This window comes from Mustelus asterias, unplaced genomic scaffold (genome assembly GCF_964213995.1).
Source record: "Mustelus asterias unplaced genomic scaffold, sMusAst1.hap1.1 HAP1_SCAFFOLD_250, whole genome shotgun sequence".
In the NCBI taxonomy this organism is placed as follows: Eukaryota; Metazoa; Chordata; class Chondrichthyes; order Carcharhiniformes; family Triakidae; genus Mustelus; species Mustelus asterias.
In genome coordinates this window covers 103,147-126,766 of record NW_027590219.1, presented here as the reverse complement: position 1 = coordinate 126,766, position 23,620 = coordinate 103,147, and the positions used below count along the sequence as shown (strand labels likewise).

Below are 23,620 nucleotides of genomic sequence, written 5' to 3'. Positions count from 1 at the left end.
TTTTAAAAATTCTGTTCAGCCATTCCGAATAGGTCTCAACCGTTCTTACTGTTGACATTGTTGTAATTTTGTTCAAACTTCTCCTGAACCCTGTATCGTTTTACTGAAATCCTGTTCAGAGCCATGCAATCCACTCAAAATGGCATCAAAGCAATGTTCAGTTGACATGCACCCTCGCTCTTTTGAGCAATGATTCGGTGAAAAGCTGCAATTCTGCCTCTGCTCGAATTTTCCTTTCTTTGAAAATGCATGGATGGAAATGTTCCAATGAGTTTTATGCTTTTAGTTCGTTTTTGTTTCTACCTGTTGATACCATTCCCATTCACAGCTTGTGAAGTCATGAACTTAAGTGTTATCTCTGGTATAAACTGAAACAAACAATTGATTAATATTTCTGTCATTTCAGCATTGTTGACTATTGGTAAAAACTATCCCTCGAAAATACCTGAAGTTAATTCTGAGTTGGCCGTTTTATTTCCGCTTTGATTGAATATTTTGCTATTTCAGTTAACACTCCATTCTTTACTAATATAGTAGTCCTCCTTTGTCACCTTCACTAATTACATCATCTTTTTTCCCGATTCCACATCTCACTTTGCTCAGTTCGCTACTCCACTGAGTCTAACACATTTCCCCCATTGTTTTTCCTTGTTTGCATTGGCGATGTTTCTTTATACTTAATAGTTTGCATTTGTTTTTTGCTTTTTCTTGTTATATTTTTCCTTTGATTCGGTCCAAAAATGGTTTTAAAACTACCCATTTTAGCAAAACAAACCTATTATACTCCAGTTACTTTCCCAAATACTAATCTGTCCCTGTAATTAGGTGCTGTGCATGAGGCCAGCAGTAATGTATTGAATTGATTTACATATTCAATCAAATGTTTTACTTATTATTATTTAAATCAGACTTTGATGTGTGCAAGGTGCAAAGCAGTTGGAAATTGGAAACAGTTACTCTACTCGCTACTTTTACACAGAAGGCAGAAATATTCTTGAAAAATAATGAACATTGGTAATCGAATCTACTCGAATCCTCTCAAGATAAATAAAGGCATTTAATAAGTCTCCTTTCTACATGAGCACGGTGAGGGTAATGATTCTCTTGCCCATGGTTAAAGGGGGTAAACATGAAGCGGCATTTTTGCAGTATAGCTTGGGTTTTAAAAAGAACACAAACCTGAAGCACGAGACTGAGTGTATAGCTTGGCGGGAGGAATATTATCTATTTCTTCATAAATGGCTTGGTATAAAACAGAAGGTGGATCCCAGCTACCAGCAACAGGTTCTGTTGGAGGAAGATCGGGGCAGTTAGCATATTGTTACATTCTGGAACTATATTTCAGTTCAGGATTTTTATTGATTTCATATCTCACTCTATGTCGAGGTGAGATTCAAACCAGGGTCCGGTGGAATTTATTTTGTTTCTCTGCATCATCAATCCAGTGATGATACCACTGCCTCCATCACAAGGAACACTGAGACATTTAGAGACCAATGAAGGTCAGCGCATAAGATATGAATCAAGAGAACTCGGTGCGAGTTCAGATACATGCAATGTTTTTGTTTATCTGTTCAAAACTAGTGGTGCAAAAGGTAGACATTCAACAAATTCCATGGCCATGTTTTAACATGGAGCTTGTCGGTAACCTGTCGCCAGAGGAACGCCATTCCATACCAGGCGTGGCCGAACAGGATTATCTCCCACTCTCACCGCATGACATTGTTGCCTTGGAAGGGTGTTACAGGAAGTTCTGACACTTTTTTCGTATAAAGTCTTGGGACCGAACGTGAAACATCTGACTCAGAGAGAGGGAGGCTACTCACAATACCACCGGCATTGATCCTGTAATATTAGTGGAATCGTTTGCTGGGATGCAGTGTTGGCATTGATAATTGTGTAAAATCATACCATCACGTCTCAAAATGGGTCGAGTACTGTTAGAGAACTTGACACGGCAAAAAACTCAGTGTTGGTTTGCAACCAATTGTAAGTGGAAACAAAATGCCAGTTGCCAAATAATTAATGAACACAGTGGAACATAGGAAATAGGAGCGAGATTGGGCAATTCAGCCATTTGAGCCCGCTCCACCATGCTATATGATCATGGCTGATCTGATCCTGCTTTCAAATCCACAAACCTGCCTGCCTCATTTGAGCTTTGTCCAGCTTTCATTGAGACACATATTTCTTTCGTTCTTGAATCTGCTGACTGATTCTGTCTCCCCTGCACTTTGGGCAATCGTTCAACAGGTTCACAAAACTCTGAGGGAACTTGTCCCTCACCCCAGATTTGGAACTACTTTGGTTCACTCTTAATCTATGAGCCTTTGTTGTAGACTCTCCAACAAAGCGGAATATCTGTTCAACATCCACCTCATCAATCCCTTTAGCATTTTATATACCTCAATCAGATCCCCCCTTATTCTTTTGATCTCCACCGAGTATAAGCCCAAGTTTTCAAACACTCCTCGTTGGTAGCCCTTTCATCCCTGGAATCAATCTGGTGAACATCTTCTCAACTGCCTCCAGTGTCAGCACTTCCTTCATCAGGTACGGAGACTAAATCTGGACACAATACTCCAGGTGTAGTCTCACGAAGGCCCTTATCCAGTGTTAACAACATTTCTTTACATTTCAAACCGGGTCCTTTTGTAATAAATTCCAATATTCAATTTGCCTTTCTTATGAAATGCTGCGCCTGCAAATTAATGTTCTGTCATTCATGCACAAGGACACCCAGATCCCTCTGCACTGACAGACTTTGAATGCTCGTCCCATATAAATAATCATTTACCCTTTTAATGTTTTGACGTGAAAATGGATGACCACACACGTATCCACATTAATCTCCATTTGCCACATTCTGGCCCATTCTCCTAGCCTGTCAATATCCAACTGTAAACTCTATAATCTGAACAGAGCCTGCTTTCCCACTCATCTTCGGATCCTCCGCGAATCTTGCTATGTTGCACTCTGGCCCTAATCGCAGGTCAGTTAAATCGGTTGTAAACAGTTGAAAACTGAAAACGGCGTCATCCGTCGTGTTACAGTCAATTTCACTCCAGAGAAGGACCCATTTATCCCGACCCTATGCTTTCTCTCACTCAATCAATCCTCTATCCAAGCCAATGTTCTGTGCCCAGCCCCTGGGATCTAACACTCTTGTCCAATGCCTTCTATAATCCAGATATGCCACATCCACGTGATCCCCATCATAGAACCATAGAACCATAGAAAATTACAGCTCAGAAACAGGCCTTTTGGCCCTTCTTGTCTGTGCCGAACCATTTTATGCCTAGTCCCACTGACCTGCACTTGGACCATATCCCTCCACACCCCTCTCATCCATGAACCCGTTCAAGTTTTTCTAAAATGTTTATCTGGCAGCTCATTCCACACTCTGCGTGAAGAAGCCCCCCCTAATATTCCCTTTAAACTTTTCTCCTTTCACCCTTAACCCATGCCCTCTGGTTTTTTTCTCCCCTAGCCTCAGCGGAAAAAGCCTGCTTGCATTCACTCTATCTATACCCATCAAAATCTTATACACCTCTATCAAATCTCCCCTCAATCTTCTACGCTCCGGGGAATAAAGTCCCAACCTATTCAATCTCTCTCTGTAACTCAGCTTCTCAAGTCCCGGCAACATCCTTGTGAACCTTCTCTGCACTCTTTCAATCTTATTTACATCCTTCCTGTAACTAGGTGACCAAAACTGTACACAATACTCCAAATTCGGCCTCACCAATGCCTTATATAACCTTACCATAACACTCCAACGTTTATACTCGATACTCCGATTTATAAAGGCCAATGTACCAAAGGCACTCTTTATGACCCTATCCACCTGTGACGTCACTTTTAGGGAATTCTGTACCTGTATTCCCAGATCCCTCTGTTCAATGCACTCTTCAGAGTACTACCATTTACCGAGTACGTTCTTCTTTGGTTTGTCCTTCCAAAGTGCAATATCTCACACTTGTCTGCGTTAAATTCCATTTGCCATTTTTCAGCCCATTTTTCTAGTTGGTCCAAATCCCTCTGCAAGCTTTGAAAACCTTCCTCACTGTCCACTACACCTCCAATCTTTGTATCATCAGCAAACTTGCTGATCCAATTTACCACATTATCATCCAGATCATTGATATAGATGACAAACAACAATGGACCCAACACCGATCCCTGCGGCACACCACTAGTCACAGGCCTCCACTCAGAGAAGCAATCCTCCACAACCACTCTCTGGCTTCTTCCATTGAGCCAGTGTCTTATCCAATTTACTACCTCCCCATGTATACCTAGCGACTGAACCTTCCTAACTAACCTCCCATGAGGGACGTTGTCAAAGGCTTGCTGAAATCCAGGTGGACAACATCCACCGCCTTCCCTTCATCCACTTTCCTGGTAACCTCCTCGAAAAACTCTAATAGATTGGTCAAACATGACCTACCACGCACAAAGCCATGTTGACTCTCCCTAATAAGTCCCTGTCTATCCAAATATTTGTAGATCCTATCCCTTATCACACCTTCCCATAACTTGCCCACCACCGACGTCAAACTTACTGGCCGATAATTTCCCGGATTTCTTTTGGAACCTTTTTTAAACAACGGAACAACATGAGCCACCCTCCAATCATCCGGCACCTCCCCCGTGAATACTGACATTTTAAATATGTCTGCCAGGGCCCCTGCAAGTTCAACACTAGCTTCCCTCAAGGTCCGTGGGAATACCCTGTCCGGTCCTGGGGATTTATCCACTCTGATTTGCCTCAAGACAGCGAGCACCTCCTCCCCTTTAATCTGTAAAGATTCCATGGCCTCCCTAACAGTTTGCCCTATTTCCGTAGACTCCATGCCCGTTTCCTCAGTAAATACGGATGCAAAAAAGCCATTTAGTATCTCCCCCATCTCTTTTGGTTCCATACACAGTCTACCACTCTGGTCTTCAAGAGGACCAATTTTATCCCTCACTATCCTTTTGCTCCTAACATACCTATAGAAGCTCTTTGGATTTTCCTTCACTCTGTGTGCCAAAGCAACCTCATGTCTTCTTTTAGCCCTCCTGATTTCCCTCTTAAGTAGCTTCTTGCACTTTTTATACTCCTCGAGCATCTGATGTGTTCCTTGCTGCCTGTACATTTCATACAGCTCTCTCTTCCTCTTAATCAGTGTTACAATCTCCCTCGAGAACCAAGGTTCCTTATTCCTATTTACTTTGCCTTTAATCCTGACAGAAACATACAAACTCTGCACTCTCAAAATTTCTCCTTTGAAGCCCTCCCACTTTCCATTTACATCCTTACCAGAGAACAGCCTGGGCCAATCCACACTTCCCAGATCCCATCTCATTTCATCAAATTTGGCCTTTTTCCAGTTCAGAACTTCAACCCGAGGACCAGATCTATCCTTATCCACGATCAGGTTGAAACTAATGGCATTATGATCACTGGATCCAAAGTGTTCCCTCACACTCACATCCATCACCTGCCCTAACTCATTTCCCAATAGGAGATCCAATACCGCATCCTCTCTAGTTGGCACCTCTATATACTGATGTAGAAAATTCTCCTGAACACATTTTACAAACTCTACCCCGTCGAAACCTTTAACAGTATGCGAGTCCCAATCTATATGTGGAAAATTAAAATCCCCTACTATCACAACTTTGTGTTTCTTGCAGTTGTCAGCTATCTCTCCGCTGATTTGCTCCTCCAATTCTCGCTGACTATTGGGTGGTCTATAATACCATCCCATTAATGTGATCATACCTTTCCTGTTTCTCAGCTCCACCCATAGGGCCTCTGTAGACAAGCTCCCTAATCTATCCTGCCTGAATACCGCTGTAACATTTTCCCTGACCAACAATGCCAGCCCCCCACCTTTTATCCCTCTGCCTCTATCCCGCCTGAAACATTGGAACCCTGGAACATTGAGCTGCCAGTCCTGCCCCTCCTGTAGCCAAGTTTCACAAATGGCTATAATGTCATATTTCCACGTGTCTATCCACGCCTTCAGCTCATCTGCCTTCCCCACAATACTCCTGGCATTGAAATAGACACACCTCAAAAAATTATTTCCACCACACTCTACCCTTCCATTTGTGATTTTGCTTGAACTAACCTGTCTTTTTACCCCTGCTCCACTATCTGCTCTGGCACTCTGGTTCCCACGCCCCTGCAAATCTAGTTTAAACGCTCCCCAATAACACTAGCAAATCTCCCTGCAAGTATATTGGTCCCCTTGTAGTTTCGGTGTAACCCGTCTCTCTTGTACAGGTCCCACCTGCCCCTGTAGGTGGTCTACAGTTTGCCACTTTTTGCGTCTCTCCTTTTTTGAATAAGGGTGTCAGATAAGCGTGTTTCCAATCCACTGGTATCTTTCCAGAATCTATGACAAATTGGAATATCATAACTAATTCACCCACTATCTCTGCTGCCATCTCCTTTAATACCAGAGAGTGCAGGCCATCGGAGTTTAATTTCTTGCAATCAACGTTTTAATCTGTTGCAACAAAAATAAATCCCATTCCATGTCTCATGTACTGGTGGGTGGAGGAGGAATATGAATGTAGATAACTCCCTCATTTATATGTAATATTTTACTGTTTCTCATGTGGCTTGAAATAACTTGCTGGCCAATACTCAGTTAAGTTGTTTCTGAATTGTACCCAAGTCATTCTTTGCAAAACGGCAGAGAATTCCCTCTGATGTATGAAGCAACATCCATGACTCAGCGTGGGTTCAGGGATATGATTCGAGCCTTACCTTTTATTGATGATCTCCTCTGCATTACTGCCAAAAGGGCGATTAACTCACAGATTAACAGGACACCGAGTGAGATGCAGATCACCAGAGGGGTGGAGGTGCTTTCATCTTCATGTCCTTGATGAAAGATTCCAAGAAGTTTTGTGAGATAAAATGTCCACCATGTTTTTAAATACTTATATGATCAGGAAACACTCAGAATGTCGTTAGAAATTGACAAAATTAAGGCAATGCCAATGTGTGATAATTATTTATCCCAATGTAAAATTAGCCGTAATCGTGATTGATATTTATTACAGAGATATACCTGAAGGTGTGGGCGGAGAAGTCGGAGATAATTCCGGACCTGATGAAGACATGGTAAAAAGAGCACAATTATTTGCATTGTTGGTCAGAAAGACATCTGAAAACATGAATTATATTCAGCAAAAATGGGCCGGACAACGTCGCACAGTCCCAAACGGAACCGATCAGTGGAACACATACCGGAGCAAATCACACTGGCATCTTCCTTGTGATCACAGTCAGCTTGAGCTAATGACGAAGAAGGGCAGTCAAACAGAAAGGCTTCGCTTCCGGCACACCTGACGTCATCCAGCCAGACAGGACCGTTACCCTGCCCAAAAGCGGCCCCTCCTGAGGCCATTAGAGCGGAGCCACAGCCCAGCTGTCTGCAGACAACACTGGCATCGTTCATACCCCACGAATCATCACAAACCGTGCCCCAGGCTCGATTACACAATACCTCCAATCTCCCGGAGCAGTTGTTGTTACCTCCAGCCAAGCGCAAACTTTGCCCTAAATTTGTCAAAGATAATAAATAAATTATTAACCTTGATGTAGCACAAGAGAGGAATACAAGCAGATAGCTGTTTTATTAAAGTTGAGAAAACACCTGATTCTCGCTTGCAGCCGTTTGCACTGTCCTGCTCTTGCTTCGGTATGTCTCCCCCTGTTGATAAGACAAACATGCTGACTCCATGAGGAACATCAATATTTCAAATCACACCCGCAAGCAAAATGATTGTTTGTGTTACCTGAACAAACGACACCTGCATCTTCCCGATGAAGACAGTTGTGTTGACCCCACGGGTCTGCCTGGCATTGCCAAAGGGTCGACTCGTGTGAAAGGCACTCGACCTCATCCAACCAAATAGGTCCGGATCCTTCTCCGAATGAGCGAGCGTCATAGTCGATGGAAACTAGTGTGCCGCAACCTAACTGTTTACAGATCACTGTTCCAGCATCTTGATACAGGTTTTCACCGCAAACTGTTCCCCAGGTCCCATTATAGAACACTTCCACTCTGCCCTCACAGCGATGCTTTCCCTTCACCAAACGCAGCTCTTTGTGCTCTGTCAAGCAAGTAATAAATAACCACATGGTTCAGTTAACAATTCTGTATCCACAGTGCACTGTGGGTATATATATGTATATATATATATATATGTCTAAGTTGAGTTCACGGTTTGCCATAATTATTTCACAAAGGTCACAGAAATACAGATATAATCAAGAATAAGCAACATTGAATTTCAATCGAAATATTTGAATGATGGACCCGATTGATTGCTTGCCGGAATGGTGAGAGGGCCAATGCTTTATGCTCTGTGCGCAGACGACCAGAAGAGCTTCAAAAAGTTCCCATAGTGAAAGCCCATGAAAGACAATGGGAAACTAGGCAATCAGTATCAAAGTAGATTTAAAAAGTTTGTAAAGTTTCTCGTTACTTAAGTAGCAAAAGTTCCGGTGTGAGATTCACATGGATTGGCGCTGCGGTTGCTGCTCCTTGGGACTTTGTAATCGGCAGTAAAAATGAACGTCTATTGTGGCAGCAAACTGGTTTGTATAGTTAATACTGAAGAGGACTGCAAAGTATGTATCAAAATGTTAATACATGGCAGGATACACATGCCGATGACAACTTAGTTTTCGTCCTGCTAAGAGGAATGGAGCGAATTTTGATGCGAAGAATCAAGTGACAGCATGCTTCTTGAGAAATAAGTGATTAAATCAAATATCTTTGCAAAATAATGTAGTTATCCGGAAAATTTTACACATAACCTGATGAAATTTAAGGCTCGTGATCAGAATAGTCAGTGATATTAAGTGGAAGATGCATTTATGTCAGGAAATGAGGGATAAAGAAACATAAGGCAACACATCAGAAGTCGGCTGTCGAAATACTTTAGCAATAATTACGTCCAGAATTTTAAAAAATCAGAGCCGGATTTGACAGAATGTCCTTCGTAAGCACCGTCCTGAGGTATATCAGGAACATATCTTATGTATGAAAGTTCTAATGTAACTGAAGTTAGGACAGTTACCAGAGCACATGATCTTCACATCTTCATTATGATTACAGTCATGGTTACGCCACAATGCATGGGGACATTCCCAGAGAAATGATTCACTCCCGGAGCATTCCAGCTCATCCAACCAAATTGGGTCTGCGTCAGGTCCAGCCGATATATGAAGAGGAAGCCGCAATGCGTGTCCACAATCCAGCTGCTTGCAAACCACGTCAGCGTCTGTAAGATCCCAGGAATCATCACAAACTGAGCCCCAGGTCCCATTGTGATAAATCTCCAGTCGGCCCGCACATCGGCTTCCACCGCCAGAGAGCCTTAACTGCTTGTGTTCTAATAGAATAATGAAAGTTTCATATTATGTTTCTTAAACATATTCATCTCGTTGCTAAATTCAAACTGTTGTATAATTTCCAGCTCAATTAAAACCTGCATTTTAACTGCCGTTGCCAGCGACATTAATCTATGCTCTAGAAAAAACAGTTTCTGTTCGGAGGCAAAATAAATGATGGAGAGTTTACAAATCTTCTAGATATTCACATTTCCAACTGGAATATAATGCGACGGTTTTCGGTTTGGATCTGACCCACTCATTGCAGCTTGTTTTGCTTTGTTATCAATTATGTAATTGTGGTAATTAGTTGTTCCACACAGAATGTTTTAAGCAGACATTTGCTTCTTTGTTTTTCACTGCCTCATTTTGCCATGCAAACTTCATCAGATACTTCACCAGTTCACACATATATATCGGAACAAATCAGAGGTACTGCAAATATGCAAGTAGGCTGGGAGTGACTTGACCTTTCAGACAGTGTCCTTTCTTGCGAACTCACCCAAAATGTTCATCAGTTCCTTGTTATCTCAAGAATGCAGATTTCAAAACTACTCTGATGGACGCCCCTCCAAAACACGTGAATGCAATCAGAACTTTTCGAAACGAACCGCGCACATTTCAACTCACCAGCAGCGACCAGCGCACGCATAAACCCGCACTCGCACCCCCTCCCTCCCCAATCCCTTCCCCTGCCCCCATACTGACCAACAGCACCACCAGCCCTGGCTATTTGATCTGCATTGGACTCTCTTCCGTCAATACAAATTGGCTTCAAAATATCATGGTCATGTTCAGAGATATCGATGCTCTCCACTCCTGCTCACCGCTCTGCCATAGCCAGCCCCACTCCCCCGAGCGATCATGAAAATCACCGCTCATGGATCCAATCCACACGGCAGCACAGTGGTTCGCACTGCTGTGTTCGCAACACCAGGGACCTGGGTTTGATTCCTGGCTTGGATCACTGTCTGTGTGGAATTTGTACATTCTCCCCGTGTCTGCGTGGGTTTGCTCCGGTTTCCGCCCATATTCTGAAAGACGTGCATTGACCCAAGCAGGCGGTGGACTGTGGCGACTCGGGGAATTTCACTGTAACTTCATTCCAGTGTTCATGTCAGCCTTACTTGTTACCAATAAATTACCTTGAACTAAGATTTTGGCTTTCCTTCCCATCTGACGCTTCATGCAGCAATCCTTTCTTCATACTTATTTAAACAGTCATTATGTGAGTGACTGGGACACAAGGTTGCAATCCACTTCTTGAACGTGGCCCCCTCTCTCTTCGTTGTGCTGTTGAAACCCACCCCACTGATCAGCACATTAGTCCCATTGCCGATTTGTCTTTAGTTGTGTTGGTCTCAATTTACAGAGGGAAGTTACCTGGAGATTTGTAAAGTTGTTAAATGATTTTATTAAATTGTTATTGTCATCATATTCCAAACTATTATGTTTTATTTTTCTTTCCGGGGCGTCCTGTCCTGCATCCAAGCACCAGTGTGAAATATCTCAGCTACGTGTTCCCGAGGAAGAAGTAAAGTATATTCCCCAGTTGACCAAGATTACATTTTTCCCTTTATGTTTCTGGAAAAGTGACCTGTTTATTCACCTGAGCACAGAACCCCGACGCCGATGCTGTCACTGCGATGCGGGTTCAATGTGAATATGCTGCACTTTCGGAGATGCGATTCGTTTCCTTCACACCGGACATCATTCACCCACACAGGCCCTTCACCCTCTCCGTACTTTGAATTGTTATAGGAGGCTTCGGCTTCGCCGCAGCCCAGCTGTCTGCAGGCCACGTTCGCGTCATTCAGGTCCCAGAGGCTGTCGTGCACTCTGCCCCAGCTGTGATTGTGGTAAATCTCCACTCGCCCATCACACCGACTTCCCCCATTCATCAATCTCAGTGACCAGTTTTCATCTAGGCGAAGAAAGACATGCAGACCAGTGGTTACAGTGCAGCAAATTAACTCAAATTAATATTTGAAACCCACCCCACTGATCAGCACATTAGTCCCATTGCCGATTTGTCTTTAGTTGTGTTGGTCTCAATTTACAGAGGGAAGTTACCTGGAGATTTGTAAAGTTGTTAAATGATTTTATTAAATTGTTACTGTCATCATATTCCAAACTATTATGTTTTATTTTTCTTTCCGGGGCGTCCTGTAAAGATGTGCGGGTTAGGTTGATTGGCCAGGTTAAAAATTGCCCCTTAGAGTCCTGAGCTGCGTAGGTTAGAGGGATTAGCGGGTAAATATGTGGGGGTAGGGCATGGGTGGGATTGTGGTCGGTGCAGACTCGATGGGCCGAATGGCCTCCTTCTGCACTGTAGGGTTTCTATGATTTCTATGATGATTACCTTTCGCCAGATCAGCTCCCCCGGTGCAGTGGTGAAGGATGTCATGTGATGCTGCTGAGCACAGACAGACAGGAGGCTGAACAGCCAACGTGGCTGCTCCATATTTGAAGCAAATACATTGATAAGCGGATGAATAATACATGTTTATGGAACTCAAGGACGGGGTAGCATTTGGGCGGTTAAATGCAGAAATATCCTCACTAATCCCAGCACCACGTGTTTTCATTATCTTGATTTAGGGACTCACCCGTGCAGATGACAGTGGCGTCATTTTCATGTGAGCAGTGATACTCTTCCACGGATGAAACCGGACACTCCAACAACCGGGACTCATTGCCGCGACAGCTGTAGTTCTCCTTCCACATTGTGCCATTTCCCTTCCCAAAGGCTGCACCTCTCGGGATTTTCTCTACCACTCCACACTGAAGATGCTCACAGATCACACTGGCGTCTTCGAAAGCAAAGTAAGCATCACAGAGCGTCCCCCAGCGTTCTCCGTGCAGCACTTCCACACGGCCGGAGCACCTGTCCTTTCCACCAACCAATCTCGGCCCATGATTTCCTGTTTCAGGTACAAACCCAGACCCAAATAATTTGTACATCGAAATTAGAAAAACACATGACAGTTTATTTTTGTAAACGGGAAAACACACTTTATATCTGCATCTACAATCATTGCCCAATATTCACAAATGATCACATAGAACTAATTAACATTATGTGTGATGCTTTTAGGAAGGTGCTTCAACCCAAAGAGAACAGTCCATCCTGAAGAGAAAAGCTCATGTGCCATTGGCAGAATATACTGTCTTTGCAGCAGGTCCAGTATACATTTTAAATAAAGTGCACGGTGTTTAAGCATTGCATGACGATGCAATTATAAAACGATATCCTCTGGAGCAATAAGCTGAGCATAAAATGGTAAGTGCACCTCCAAAATTAGACAGAATCTCGGACCGGATAATTCAGAAAATAAATGTCGTTCGAAAGATTACTGTATTATTCTGGAGGTTATGCACATTATTGACACGTTATCCATGCTTTGAAATCTCCTCTACACATTAGTACAATTTTCCACCTGAACAGCTGGATGTAAAACATGCACTTGCAATGGCTTTACTAAGCTCATTCAATTATTTTGTTTAATGCAAGATATTTGAAATATAAAACGCTTCATTTATTCTGCTGCGCCAATAACCTCTTTAAAATGCAAACACAGTTATTGTCTGCTATAATCCATGCAGTGGGTTCATGGCTTGGGATGCAGAGTACGTCTACCTAACAGCTCCACAAATAATGTCATATCAAATGTTTAAGAGAAGCCTATGTTTAGCCAAGGTTCGAAATCAACAATAATAATCTGCTCATTTCAGACCACGAATAAAAACGCAGACATTTCTGATTTGCAAAAAACGTGCATATTTTGAAATAATGTTTCAAAATTACAACAAATTTACAGTGAAATATGAAGGTCTGGTTAGGTATGTCCATGTTAGAGAGAAAGAGAAATGTAATCTCTCCATTGCTGAAATATTAAGAGAAATTTTTCTAATATTCACAAGTCTGCACTCACCGGAACAGATCACACTGACATCGTTCCTGTGGGTGCACTCGGACCGATTTACAGGGACAAGGGTGCAGTACATCAGGCCTGTCTCGCTGCCTTTACATTCAAGTCTATCGTTCCATATTAATCCAGCGCCCTCTCCAAAATAAGCCCCGCTTCTAATGGAAATGGCGATTCCGCACTGAAGTTCAGCACAGACCACTCTGGCGTCATTCCAATCCAAGTCAAGGTCACATACTGTGCCAGATTCTATACCGTTATGGATCTCCAATCTGCCGGAGCATGGGAAAGCTCTGGATACTAGTTTTGGAAATCTGTGGGCTGAATAACAACAGATTAGAGTCACACTAATTATTATCAAAAAGTATTCACATCCGCTTAATTAGATTCTATCATGATTGGTTCTGAATCTGGTTCCTTTTAGTTGCCCCTTAATCTAAAGATGTATCGTTCAGGGGAATTATCGAGGTAAAAACGTGGGGTGCGACCTGGGTTAGATACTCTGTCGGTTCGACTCAACGGGCTGAATGCCCTTCTTCTGCATTAAGAAATTCTACAATTAAAGATGTTTCATTAAGTTCAATAGGTGTCAACTATCATACTCTCCAGAAGCCGTGTTCAGTCTCACAGCGATTCCTCTGGAACACTCTTCCCCATTCCTCCCTTAAATTGAACCGAGTGCTGGTTTATCTCAATAAATTCTGAGTATAACTGCCCCCTACCGCCTGGTGATGGGAAATATCACAATGTGCAACAGGCGGACCTGAATCAATAACATATGGAATTATTTGCCCAGGGATGTTCGAACTGATAGGCATCAAACGAAATCCTATATTTATTTTTCGGTGTGTTGAGAATGAACGTTCTGAAAGGACTTCAACCAGAAATGAAACGGTGGATCCCAGAATGTCTCAATGGTGATTTGCAAACAACACTCGAGCTTTATTGAGGGTCCATGTGTACAGATCACAAAATGCAAAGGCCAGGTGCAAAACGTAATCAAAAATCCTCCTGGAATTTTAGCATTTCTATTGAGATGGCTCGACTATGAAAGGGGGCGGGGGGTGGGGGGCGGGGGGGGGGAGTTTCTGCTTCAAGTTTCAGTAACTTTGTTCAGTCCATATCTGGAATGGAATCGGCAATTCAGGGAACTGCATCCGTGAAAGGATCTCCTGTTCTGGAAAATAGTCCAGTGAGAGTGTCGCAGGCTCCTGGTTCCTGAGTCTAGACAACATCTCCTTCTGTCAGTTTACACTGTGTGAAATCTGCCTGAAGCTGCAGCAGCTGTAAATGTTAAAACAACTCATCTTCCTTCATTTTATTCTGGAGAAAGTATCGACTTCCGCACATTTGTTTGAAATACAACCTACTGAAGAAATTGATCCAGCACAATTTATTCATTGGAACACTCTCCCAATAACATTTCTGATTTCTCTCCCTGACAGACTCGAAAGGTAAACTCGTCCGAAAAAAATAACACGAGGGGAAATCATATAGGAACAGTTGGTATTCATCAGATTCGGGGTATGAGAGGGAGGTAAGTTCCCAAATAGTATCAAACATTTGAGGAAGAGGCTTTACTTGACAGCTATTAAAACGCTTGGAGAGACAGGAGATATCCAGACAGTCCCCTCTCACACAAAATCAGAAAATGTTGGAACAATTCAGCAGCTGTGGCAGAATTCGTGGCGAGGGAAGAGTAGAGGGAAGTTTCCAGCACGCATGAATCTCCTCCAGACCCTTCGCATCCTCACTCCGCTCTTGGAACACGTTCAATCTGACCAGTGATTGCTGCTCTGAAAGTAGCCGCAGTGATTGGATAAGCGCTCTATGGCCTCCACAATCAATAGTCAGTAAATGTCAAACACATGGACCGAGACACCCAGATTTAACTCAGCGACAGCCGCCAATTCCGACGGAGTGCCGCATGATCCGGACTCCCCATAAGTATAATTACGTGCACAGCCAGCCGATCAAAGCATGCCCGACCTTTTGACACTGCACAGGCAAGATCGGGGCATATTAGCTTGCCTGGGCTTCCCTCAATCACCCCCTCCCCCTCTCTCCCCGCAGGTCTTCCCCACCCACCCCCTTCCTCCACGTAGTTGCTGAGAGGTCCGTCTATGTCTCCAGGCGTGTGGCTGTGTCGGTTGAGGCACTGGGAGAGGGGTGGTGCTGGAGAGCTCGAAGGGTTGGGGGATCGGGAGGCCTCCGACCGCATCTCTGGGGTTCGGACCACATTTTCATCTGAGGGGACAATTTCTGGACACTGATGCAAAAAATAGGCATTAAGAATGGAACGATTTAGAGTTAAGTTAAAACAGCAGAATAACCCAAACGCTGCGGACAGATGAATATAAACGATTGCTCAGCAGAAGCCCGATTGTTGGACAGGATTTGCTCTGTATGGTCCTGGAATGCTTCATTATTTGTTGAATGGTGATCGGAACTGATCAGTGAGGAACCAGGAGCGAACAGCTCCTCTCCTCAACATAGCTAACAGCAAGCGCTCAGCTCAAGGACACAGCTGGCCTGTGCACGGTTGTGGTCATTGTTAATCACTCTCATTGCTGTTACTTTATTATAAACTTAAATCCTGGTGTTAATGTAAGAACACTTCTATTTTCAGAATATTGAAATTATCCACCACTCTCTTTACCACTGTGGACAGTCTCAGAAACCTTTATCCGCCCCTTCCCGGAGAGCAGGCTGTAGATGATGGAGAGATTTGTTTTTTTTTACCTGAGCAAATCACACCGGCATCGTTGGAGTGCGGATCGCTATCGTGACCCCATGTCCAAGAGCGACAGTCCCGCAGAGCGGTCTCGCTCCCTTCGCACTGAACATTATACGTCACAATGGGTCCGGATCCTTCCCCAAAGTGAGCCCCGCCCGGTGCAGAGAGCGCGGTCCCGCAGCCCAGCTCCCCACACACAACACCGGCGTCCGGCTGGTCCCAGAGATCATGATCCACGGTCCCCCACTGTCCCTTGTAGTGAATCTCCACTCTCCCAGCGCACCGACTCTGCCCATTCGCCAGTCTCAGCTTCACCGCCTCTGTAAAATACAGAAATAAACCAACAGTTATTGGCCGGCTGATACGGCAGGTCAGATCGGAATAATTTGAAACATCGAGTGTGTCCAGAACCTCAACAAACCCTGACAGAATATTCGAGATTGCAGTGGAAGCGGGAATATAAATAGACAGTGGGAACAATCCGTGAATCAGTTGGAAGTTTGAAGCATCATTCTGCTGCATCAGGCGGGAGTGTCGATAGGCGCATTTGATTGAATCAGTGCCAGTCAGGACTGTCATGTTCCACGGTCTATCATACTGCCTGGAATAACATCGTGAAATGTCAATCCTAGTATCGATTCGATATTGCCATCACTGTCGAAACAGGGCCGCCCTGCTGCACCGAGCTGAATTAGACAGTCAGGTAGTCTCCAGCCCTTCCAGGGGCGGAAAGATGCGGCGGGTTTTCGGCGGAACCCTAATATGTCGGTGGTGGGAGGGGCAATAGCAATTGCGCTGCATGTCAGCGCTGGCTGGTAACTCGGGAAGTGAAAAATTATCTCCAAACGGTAGCGGGGCCGCGTTGCTTCTCACCCTGCTCCTCAGGGACCTAATTTAATGTCGTACTGAATCGGGGTGCAGCAATGAAAGATTTTGAGAAAAACAGTGCAAGACCATTTTCCTTCACAACTGACAGGCAGACCCAGAATGGAAACATTGAACACAAAGACACTGAAATTGTCTCAGGATTTAACATTCAGTTGGATGGATTAGTGCAGTCAAATGTCAGATATGAACTTGGAGGGCGATTACCTGATCGGTCAGCCTGACTGTTTCCTGGTCTGCCTGAAATGAAATTTTGAAAATTAATCTTCGCTGCAACACGAGATGAATGAAACTGTCAAAACCATACATCACAATGTCAACACCGAGGATCTGTGTTATTTCTTCATGATATGATTTGCAAGGACTTGATGTTAAAAAGTTTTATTCAAATTACCACACCCGTGATATTATGGCCTATGAATATCCTGGTCTCATTCCATCTTTTAAAAAATCTTTTAACCACGTGTTACCGTATTCCCAAACTGGGAGATTTTGTGTCAGTCAAATCTCCTAATCCATTTGAGTCCCCAGTTTACATAATAGAATCAACAGGACAGTGATTCTTGTCTCCAGTTGGGTTGATGAAATGTATGACTTGATACACAGAGTAACAATGATAAAGTTACTCGAATATCTCTGCACCGCCGTCCACAATACGGAGAGTGCGTCATTTATTTCCAATGCAGACAATACTCAGTCATCCTTCTTAACTCTTCACTATCAATAGACAATATCAAATACCTTCCACTTATTTGCTCCTCGTTGCCAGAATTGTGGGAAAACATTTCAATATTTACTCAAATTTTTCAAACTCTCGATGGTCCAACTAGAATCTCTAGACCCTCTTCATCCATTCCGTCTTTCTATCCGTGTCTAACTCCACTTTTCAGCTTTCAGTAATTCTCCCACTGAATCTTTGACCCATTTCAAGATCAAAGAACAAAGAAAAGTACAGCACAGGTACTTCGGTCCTTCATGTCGATTAGGATGATCGAACTAAAAAAAAACCTGCTGCCCTCACTCCGTCCACATATTTGTATTTCTTGCCTGTTCATGTACCCATCCAGATGCCTCTTAAATGTTGCGAATATGCCTACTTCCACCACCTCCTCTGGCAGCACGTCCCAGGCACCCACTACTCTCTGTGAAGAACTTCCCTCACACATCTCAAACTTTCCCCCTCTCACCTTGAGCCTGTTCCCCCTTTCCTCCTGCATCAGGTCACTAATGACACTAACAAGCAATAAAATAGAAGTTGCTGGCCACCATACAAGCCGCCTGATTTTCTGGACATGCCAGCCATCACCTGAAACATCTGTGTACCGTGTAGATGATACACAGCAGCAAATGACCAAAACCCATTCCACAGTTCATTCCAAAACCGCGATCTCTACCACCTAAAAGCACAAGGACAGACATACAGCGGTACCTTGAATTTCGCATTCCCTTCTAAGTCGGACAACATGCTGAGTTGGGACTATATTGGGGTTGCTTCATTCTCTTGTGAGCTCAATCCGTAACGCCACTATGCTTGCATCAGTGTATCATATACTGCAGCCAGTCAGGGAAAAAAAGGCTCAGAGACATATTCCTGAATACATCTGGGGACAGGCAACAAATGCTGCATTGTCAGGGACACTGCCCTCACAAAAAATAGTATAATAATGAGTGCAAAAGCCGTGTCGGAATGTGGGATGTTAACTTTGTTTGAAAGAGATATAGAGACATGGAAAGTGTGGTACTGTAAAATGTAGGCCCATTTAAGATCATAAAACGCCATTGGTACAAAACAGTCAGGGAACAAATATATCTCCTCATGACTGAGTCGATCGATCTGTTAAACTATGGGACCTAACACATAACAAATAAATATCAGCTTTGCGTGTGGAATTAATTACGTAACATTGTATTTGTCGTTGAAAACCACCGTTAAACTCTGATACCATTTAGCTCACAGCACAAAAGACAGATTATGAGTCGCTGGTGGAACCATAATTTCCAAACGTATGGCCATACCAAATGAACTCTTGGCTGAAGAGAAGAAATCGCATTTAGAATATAAGCAGGCACGTGTCCAATCTTTGCGAGAGAAGGTGATATATTTCTGAGGTCTGGAGGCCGAAGCTAACTGTACAAAATCGTTCAAAACATTTCACAAGGAAACGGTGGAATTCGCCAATAGAAACATAGAAAAATAGAAAAACTACAGCAAAAAACAGGCCCTTCAGCCCCACAAGTTGTGCCGAACATATCCCTACATTTGAGGCCTACCTATAACCCTCCATCCTATTAAGTCCCATGAACTCATCCAGGAGTCTCTTAAAAAACCCGATTGAATTTGCCTCCACCACCACCGACGACAGCCGATTCCACTCGCCCACCACCCTCTGTGTGAAAAACTTCCCCCTAACATTTCCCCTGGACCTACCCCCCAGCACCTTAAACCTGTGTCCTCTCGGAGCAGCCATTTCCACCCTGGGAAAAAGCCTCTGTTAGGTCTCCTCTCATCCTACGTCTCTCCAAGGAGAAAAAACCGAGCTCCCTCAGCCTACCCTCATAAGGCATGCCACTCAATCCAGGCAACATCCTTGTAAATCTCCTCTCCACCCTTTCAATCTTTTCCACATCCTTCCTGTAATGAGGCGACCAGAACTGAGCCCGCAGTACATCCACCCAGGTCCTTCTCCTCTGTGAAAACCGAGGGAAGATACTCATTAAGCACCTCTGCCATTTCTACTGGTTCTGTACAGACTTTCCCGCCTTCACCTTTTATAGGCCCTATTCCTTCACATCTCATCCTTTTACACTTCACATATTTATAGATCGCCTTAGGGTTTTCCTTAATCCTACCTGCCAAGGCCTTCTCGTGACCCCTTCTGGCTCTCCTAATTTCCTCCTTTAGTCCCTTCCTACAAGCTGTATACTCATCTAGATCCCTATCTTCGCCAAGCTCTCGGAACCTTTTGTACGCTTTCCTTTTCTTCTCGACGAGGTCCCGCACAGCTTTCGTGCACCACGGTTCCTTTAACCTACCAATTCCTCCCTGTCTGCTCGGAACGTTGTCCTGTAGAACTCAAGACAGACATTCCTTGAAAAACTGCCACCTCTCTTCAGTACATTTCCCCAAGAATACCTCCTTCCAATTTACTCCTCTAATTTGCTGCCTTCTGCCTTCATATTTCCCCTTACTCCATATAAATGCGTTCCTAGCTTGCCTGATCCTCTCTTTTTCGAATGCAAGCATAAAGGAGATAGAGCTATGATCGCTATCCCCAAGATACTCTCCCACTGAGAGATCTGACACCTCTCCAGGTTCATTGGTCAGTATCAGATCAAGTAAAACCTCTCCTCTTGTCGGCTTGTCCACATGCTGTGTCAGGAAACCCTCCTGAACACACCTAACGGACTCCTCCCCATCCAATCCCCTTACCCTAGGGATATTCCAATCTATGTTTGGGAAATTAAAGTTTCCCATCACAACAACTCTGCTATTATTGCAACCCTCCAGGATCTGTTTCCCTATCTGCTCCTCCACCTCCCTGTTACAATTGGGCGGCCTATAGAAAACTCCCAGCAAAGTGATCGACCCCTTCCCACTCCGAACTTCCACCCACAGAGACTCTATAGACAATCCCTCCACAGTATACTCCTTCTCTACAGCTTTTGCTTCCCTGCAATCTCGAATCAGTAACAGGTTTTCACATCTCATTAAATGAAACAGAGAGCTTAATGGATATTGAGAGTATCTCGGAAGAGGTTGACAAACATCCAGTGACTGGTACAGAATACTGATGTTAATGTATGGTTAGAAAGCTTTGTTGTGATTTCTGAAGTTCATTGTACCCAAGAGGAATCAAAAATGCCCATGCAGCAAATTCGCGGAAGAAGTCAGATTTTTCACTTCCCTATTATTTCACTAGTGCCACTGATATCAAGTATATTGCTCAATAAGCCGGTTAAAGCAATGTTGGTCCCACCTCGATTTAATATTTAACTTTTCACTATTTACAGCCGTGTCCACTTCTCCAACTCAAAATAATCTGTTTAACAAAAGGCAGCTCACTGAACCACACAACGAGCATTCAGCTCTTCCACTGAGAAGCATCAATCCCAAATGTGTGCACGCATTCCATCGGCAGAAATTATAACTTTTACTGTTATTCCACAAGCAGTTCATTGACTTAGATTCCATTCTGCAATGTATGCTATTCCACCTGTGGCGACGGTCTACACCCAGACTGCGCTGTTTAACTAGAATTTCAATTCCGTCTGTCCAGCAGACCCAGTAGAATATTTAATCCTACCTGCCGTATCTGAGTTGGATTCCGTGGTAAATCTAAGTTTCTTATTCATTTGCTGATGTTTTTGAAGACTAATGAACTGAAAATGTAACTTTGCGCAAAATGTATTATGATAAGATTCTACAAGTTAAGTAAACCATTTCAACATTCACTTCATAAAACCCCAACTAGCGATTCAGTTGCAACAAAAAAAATCAATGTTGAATGAGGTGAGTCTCTTGAGCACAGGATTAATGGTAAAACAATATAAAATATGTTCTTCTTTCTTTTACAAAGCATGTTCTTATAAGCAACTGCAAAGTCCAATCAGTATTTTTAAAAATTTATTTCGCGGACTGTATGTTCTTTACTGCGTGAAGTGTTTGATAACAGTAATGGGGCGCTTTCCTATCAGTAAAACAGCATTTGCAGTGACATTGGGAAGAATAAATATAACAGAAGAGGCACGTTGGGAACCAAGGGAAACTGAACCAAGTCAACGACTTAAATCTCAACAAAACTAGTGGGCCTGTGGAAGGAGATGAAAGATCAGGTCTCGATCTGCCACAGAAAACGGCATGAGACAGAGAGAAAATGAAACCGTGGAATAGTTTTGAGAATGAAAAATAATTGGAACCTAAAAAAATCTCTGCATAGAAATATTAATTTAACACATTCTGGTAAAATTCCCGTGGGAGATATGAGGCAATTGAGCAGCAAACGTCAGAAAGCAAATCACGCATATTTAGCAAATTACATTATCAACATAAGATACGTTTTTTCTTCATATTAATGAAATTAATAAATGACATTATTAATTGCGATTCAAGTCAATGTGTTGAAATGCATTATTCACAGACCTAGCCCAACACTCTGAGGCGGAGGCAGCTATTTTAAATGATTTGTTTGTTTTCTCTCTACACGGGGTTCAGACGGAAAATATACTGAGAAATATCAAGAGAAATATGTCTGGACGGTCCTCGCCAAAATTCCTGCATTTTTAAACGCAGTGAGTTGGCTTCCACTCAAACTCCTTTTCAGCAAATTCTAACAGCGACTGCTCTAATTTGTACCAACACAAATCAAGTGGTCCGAATAGAGGTTTTACAGTAAGATGTTGTCCATGCGCAAGCGCGGCATTTCCATTCAATTTTGTATTTAAATCTCAGGTTGCCGTAAGTCTCGGCCGAGAAATTAAAACATGCTTTAATCAGATGTTCTATATTCTAAATATATTTGGAAGGAAATAAGTTAAAAACAAACTGGGGATCTCAATTATTCACCAACTGAAACTTCTGCAACTTAAATTTCCAATTTCAATGCGCACTTCATAACAACGAAGGACGAATTTGAATATATCAGAGCCGTCTTCCTAAGTGGAGCGGGGAATTCAAAACACTGCTGGAAAAAATACATAATTTTCCAGATTTAGATTTGACAGTCCATTTTGATTCTCAACTCCAATTAATTTAATCTGCTCACGAATGTAAGGCAGACGGCGATTAAATACACTTTTCGTTGGACACTCGTGGACTCGGAGCAATACTCGGCAAACGTGTTAGGCCCCTCGGTCCAAAGGGACTGTGCCGGGTGGAATAAAATCAATTCAGTCTAACCCCACTGGCCTGTTCTTGGCTCCTTTGTGCGTTACAATACTTCAAACGCAGAAGCAAGCAGGTTTTCAATGTGCTGAGCACTTCTTCATCCTCCAGCTTTTCAGACACTGAACTCGCCTCCTCTCATTGTTAAATTGATGTACATTAATATCCCATTACCTCCAGATGACAATTATTATTCAAATTATCAACTTTCCCTTACATAGGTCACCAACATTTTTATTACGAAAGCTCAATGTATCTATATATTTGTTAAAATTTTATGTTCGGGAATTCTCAATAGACATCGGGATACTTTCAATCAATAATAACTCACAGTTGAGAAGCTGCAATGTAATTAGAGTCAGGAAGGAGCGCAGCATCGTCCCGACTGTCGGTTACTGCGATCAGACTTGAATGTTCACCGAGTTTTGTCCATCGGTACCGGGCTGTCCTTCCAACACTTTCTGAAATACCAAACGCTCCAGGAATGAATTATTTGAGAAAGCTGTGTTCAGAAAATAATGTTTCCTCGCGTCTGACTAATTGATGCTCCGAATTGATGTGTGAAATGGCAATTGCCGTTTGATAAAAGATACCAATGACAGTTATATCCACCTCCTTGTCCTGTGCAGCTAATGAGGCCTTCATTTTTGAAAAGGAAACGAGTCACCAACCCAGCATCGGATCATCGAATCATCATATCTTCCAGCACAGACACAGGCGAGTGAAGGAAATGCATATGGAAAATGTTTGCAAATCATATTCGGCCTGCACTGGATTATGTA

General features: G+C 43.2%; 2 protein-coding genes and 1 long non-coding RNA gene across 3 annotated transcripts; all 3 read right to left on the bottom strand.

The window, feature by feature from the left end:
• Positions 1 to 345: 345 nt before the first annotated feature.
• On the bottom strand, positions 346 to 7,463 carry LOC144485946 (scavenger receptor cysteine-rich type 1 protein M130-like). Its single transcript, XM_078204018.1, has 5 exons — positions 7,253 to 7,463; positions 7,074 to 7,112; positions 6,767 to 6,883; positions 1,180 to 1,287; positions 346 to 368 (listed from the first exon to the last, which is right to left on the bottom strand). The coding sequence occupies exons 1-5, from the start codon at positions 7,461 to 7,463 to the stop codon at positions 346 to 348; spliced, it is 498 nt and encodes a 165-aa protein (XP_078060144.1).
• A 73-nt stretch (positions 7,464 to 7,536) lies between these two features.
• On the bottom strand, positions 7,537 to 12,370 carry LOC144485945 (scavenger receptor cysteine-rich type 1 protein M130-like). The gene is made up of 5 exons (XM_078204017.1): positions 12,016 to 12,370; positions 11,016 to 11,330; positions 9,094 to 9,408; positions 7,804 to 8,121; positions 7,537 to 7,718 (listed from the first exon to the last, which is right to left on the bottom strand). The coding sequence occupies exons 1-5, from the start codon at positions 12,368 to 12,370 to the stop codon at positions 7,537 to 7,539; spliced, it is 1,485 nt and encodes a 494-aa protein (XP_078060143.1).
• A 3,891-nt stretch (positions 12,371 to 16,261) lies between these two features.
• LOC144485942 (uncharacterized) lies at positions 16,262 to 23,369 on the bottom strand. Its single transcript, XR_013496204.1, has 3 exons — positions 23,170 to 23,369; positions 17,165 to 17,197; positions 16,262 to 16,392 (listed from the first exon to the last, which is right to left on the bottom strand). It is a non-coding gene; the product is annotated as an uncharacterized LOC144485942 (long non-coding RNA).
• Positions 23,370 to 23,620: the final 251 nt, after the last annotated feature.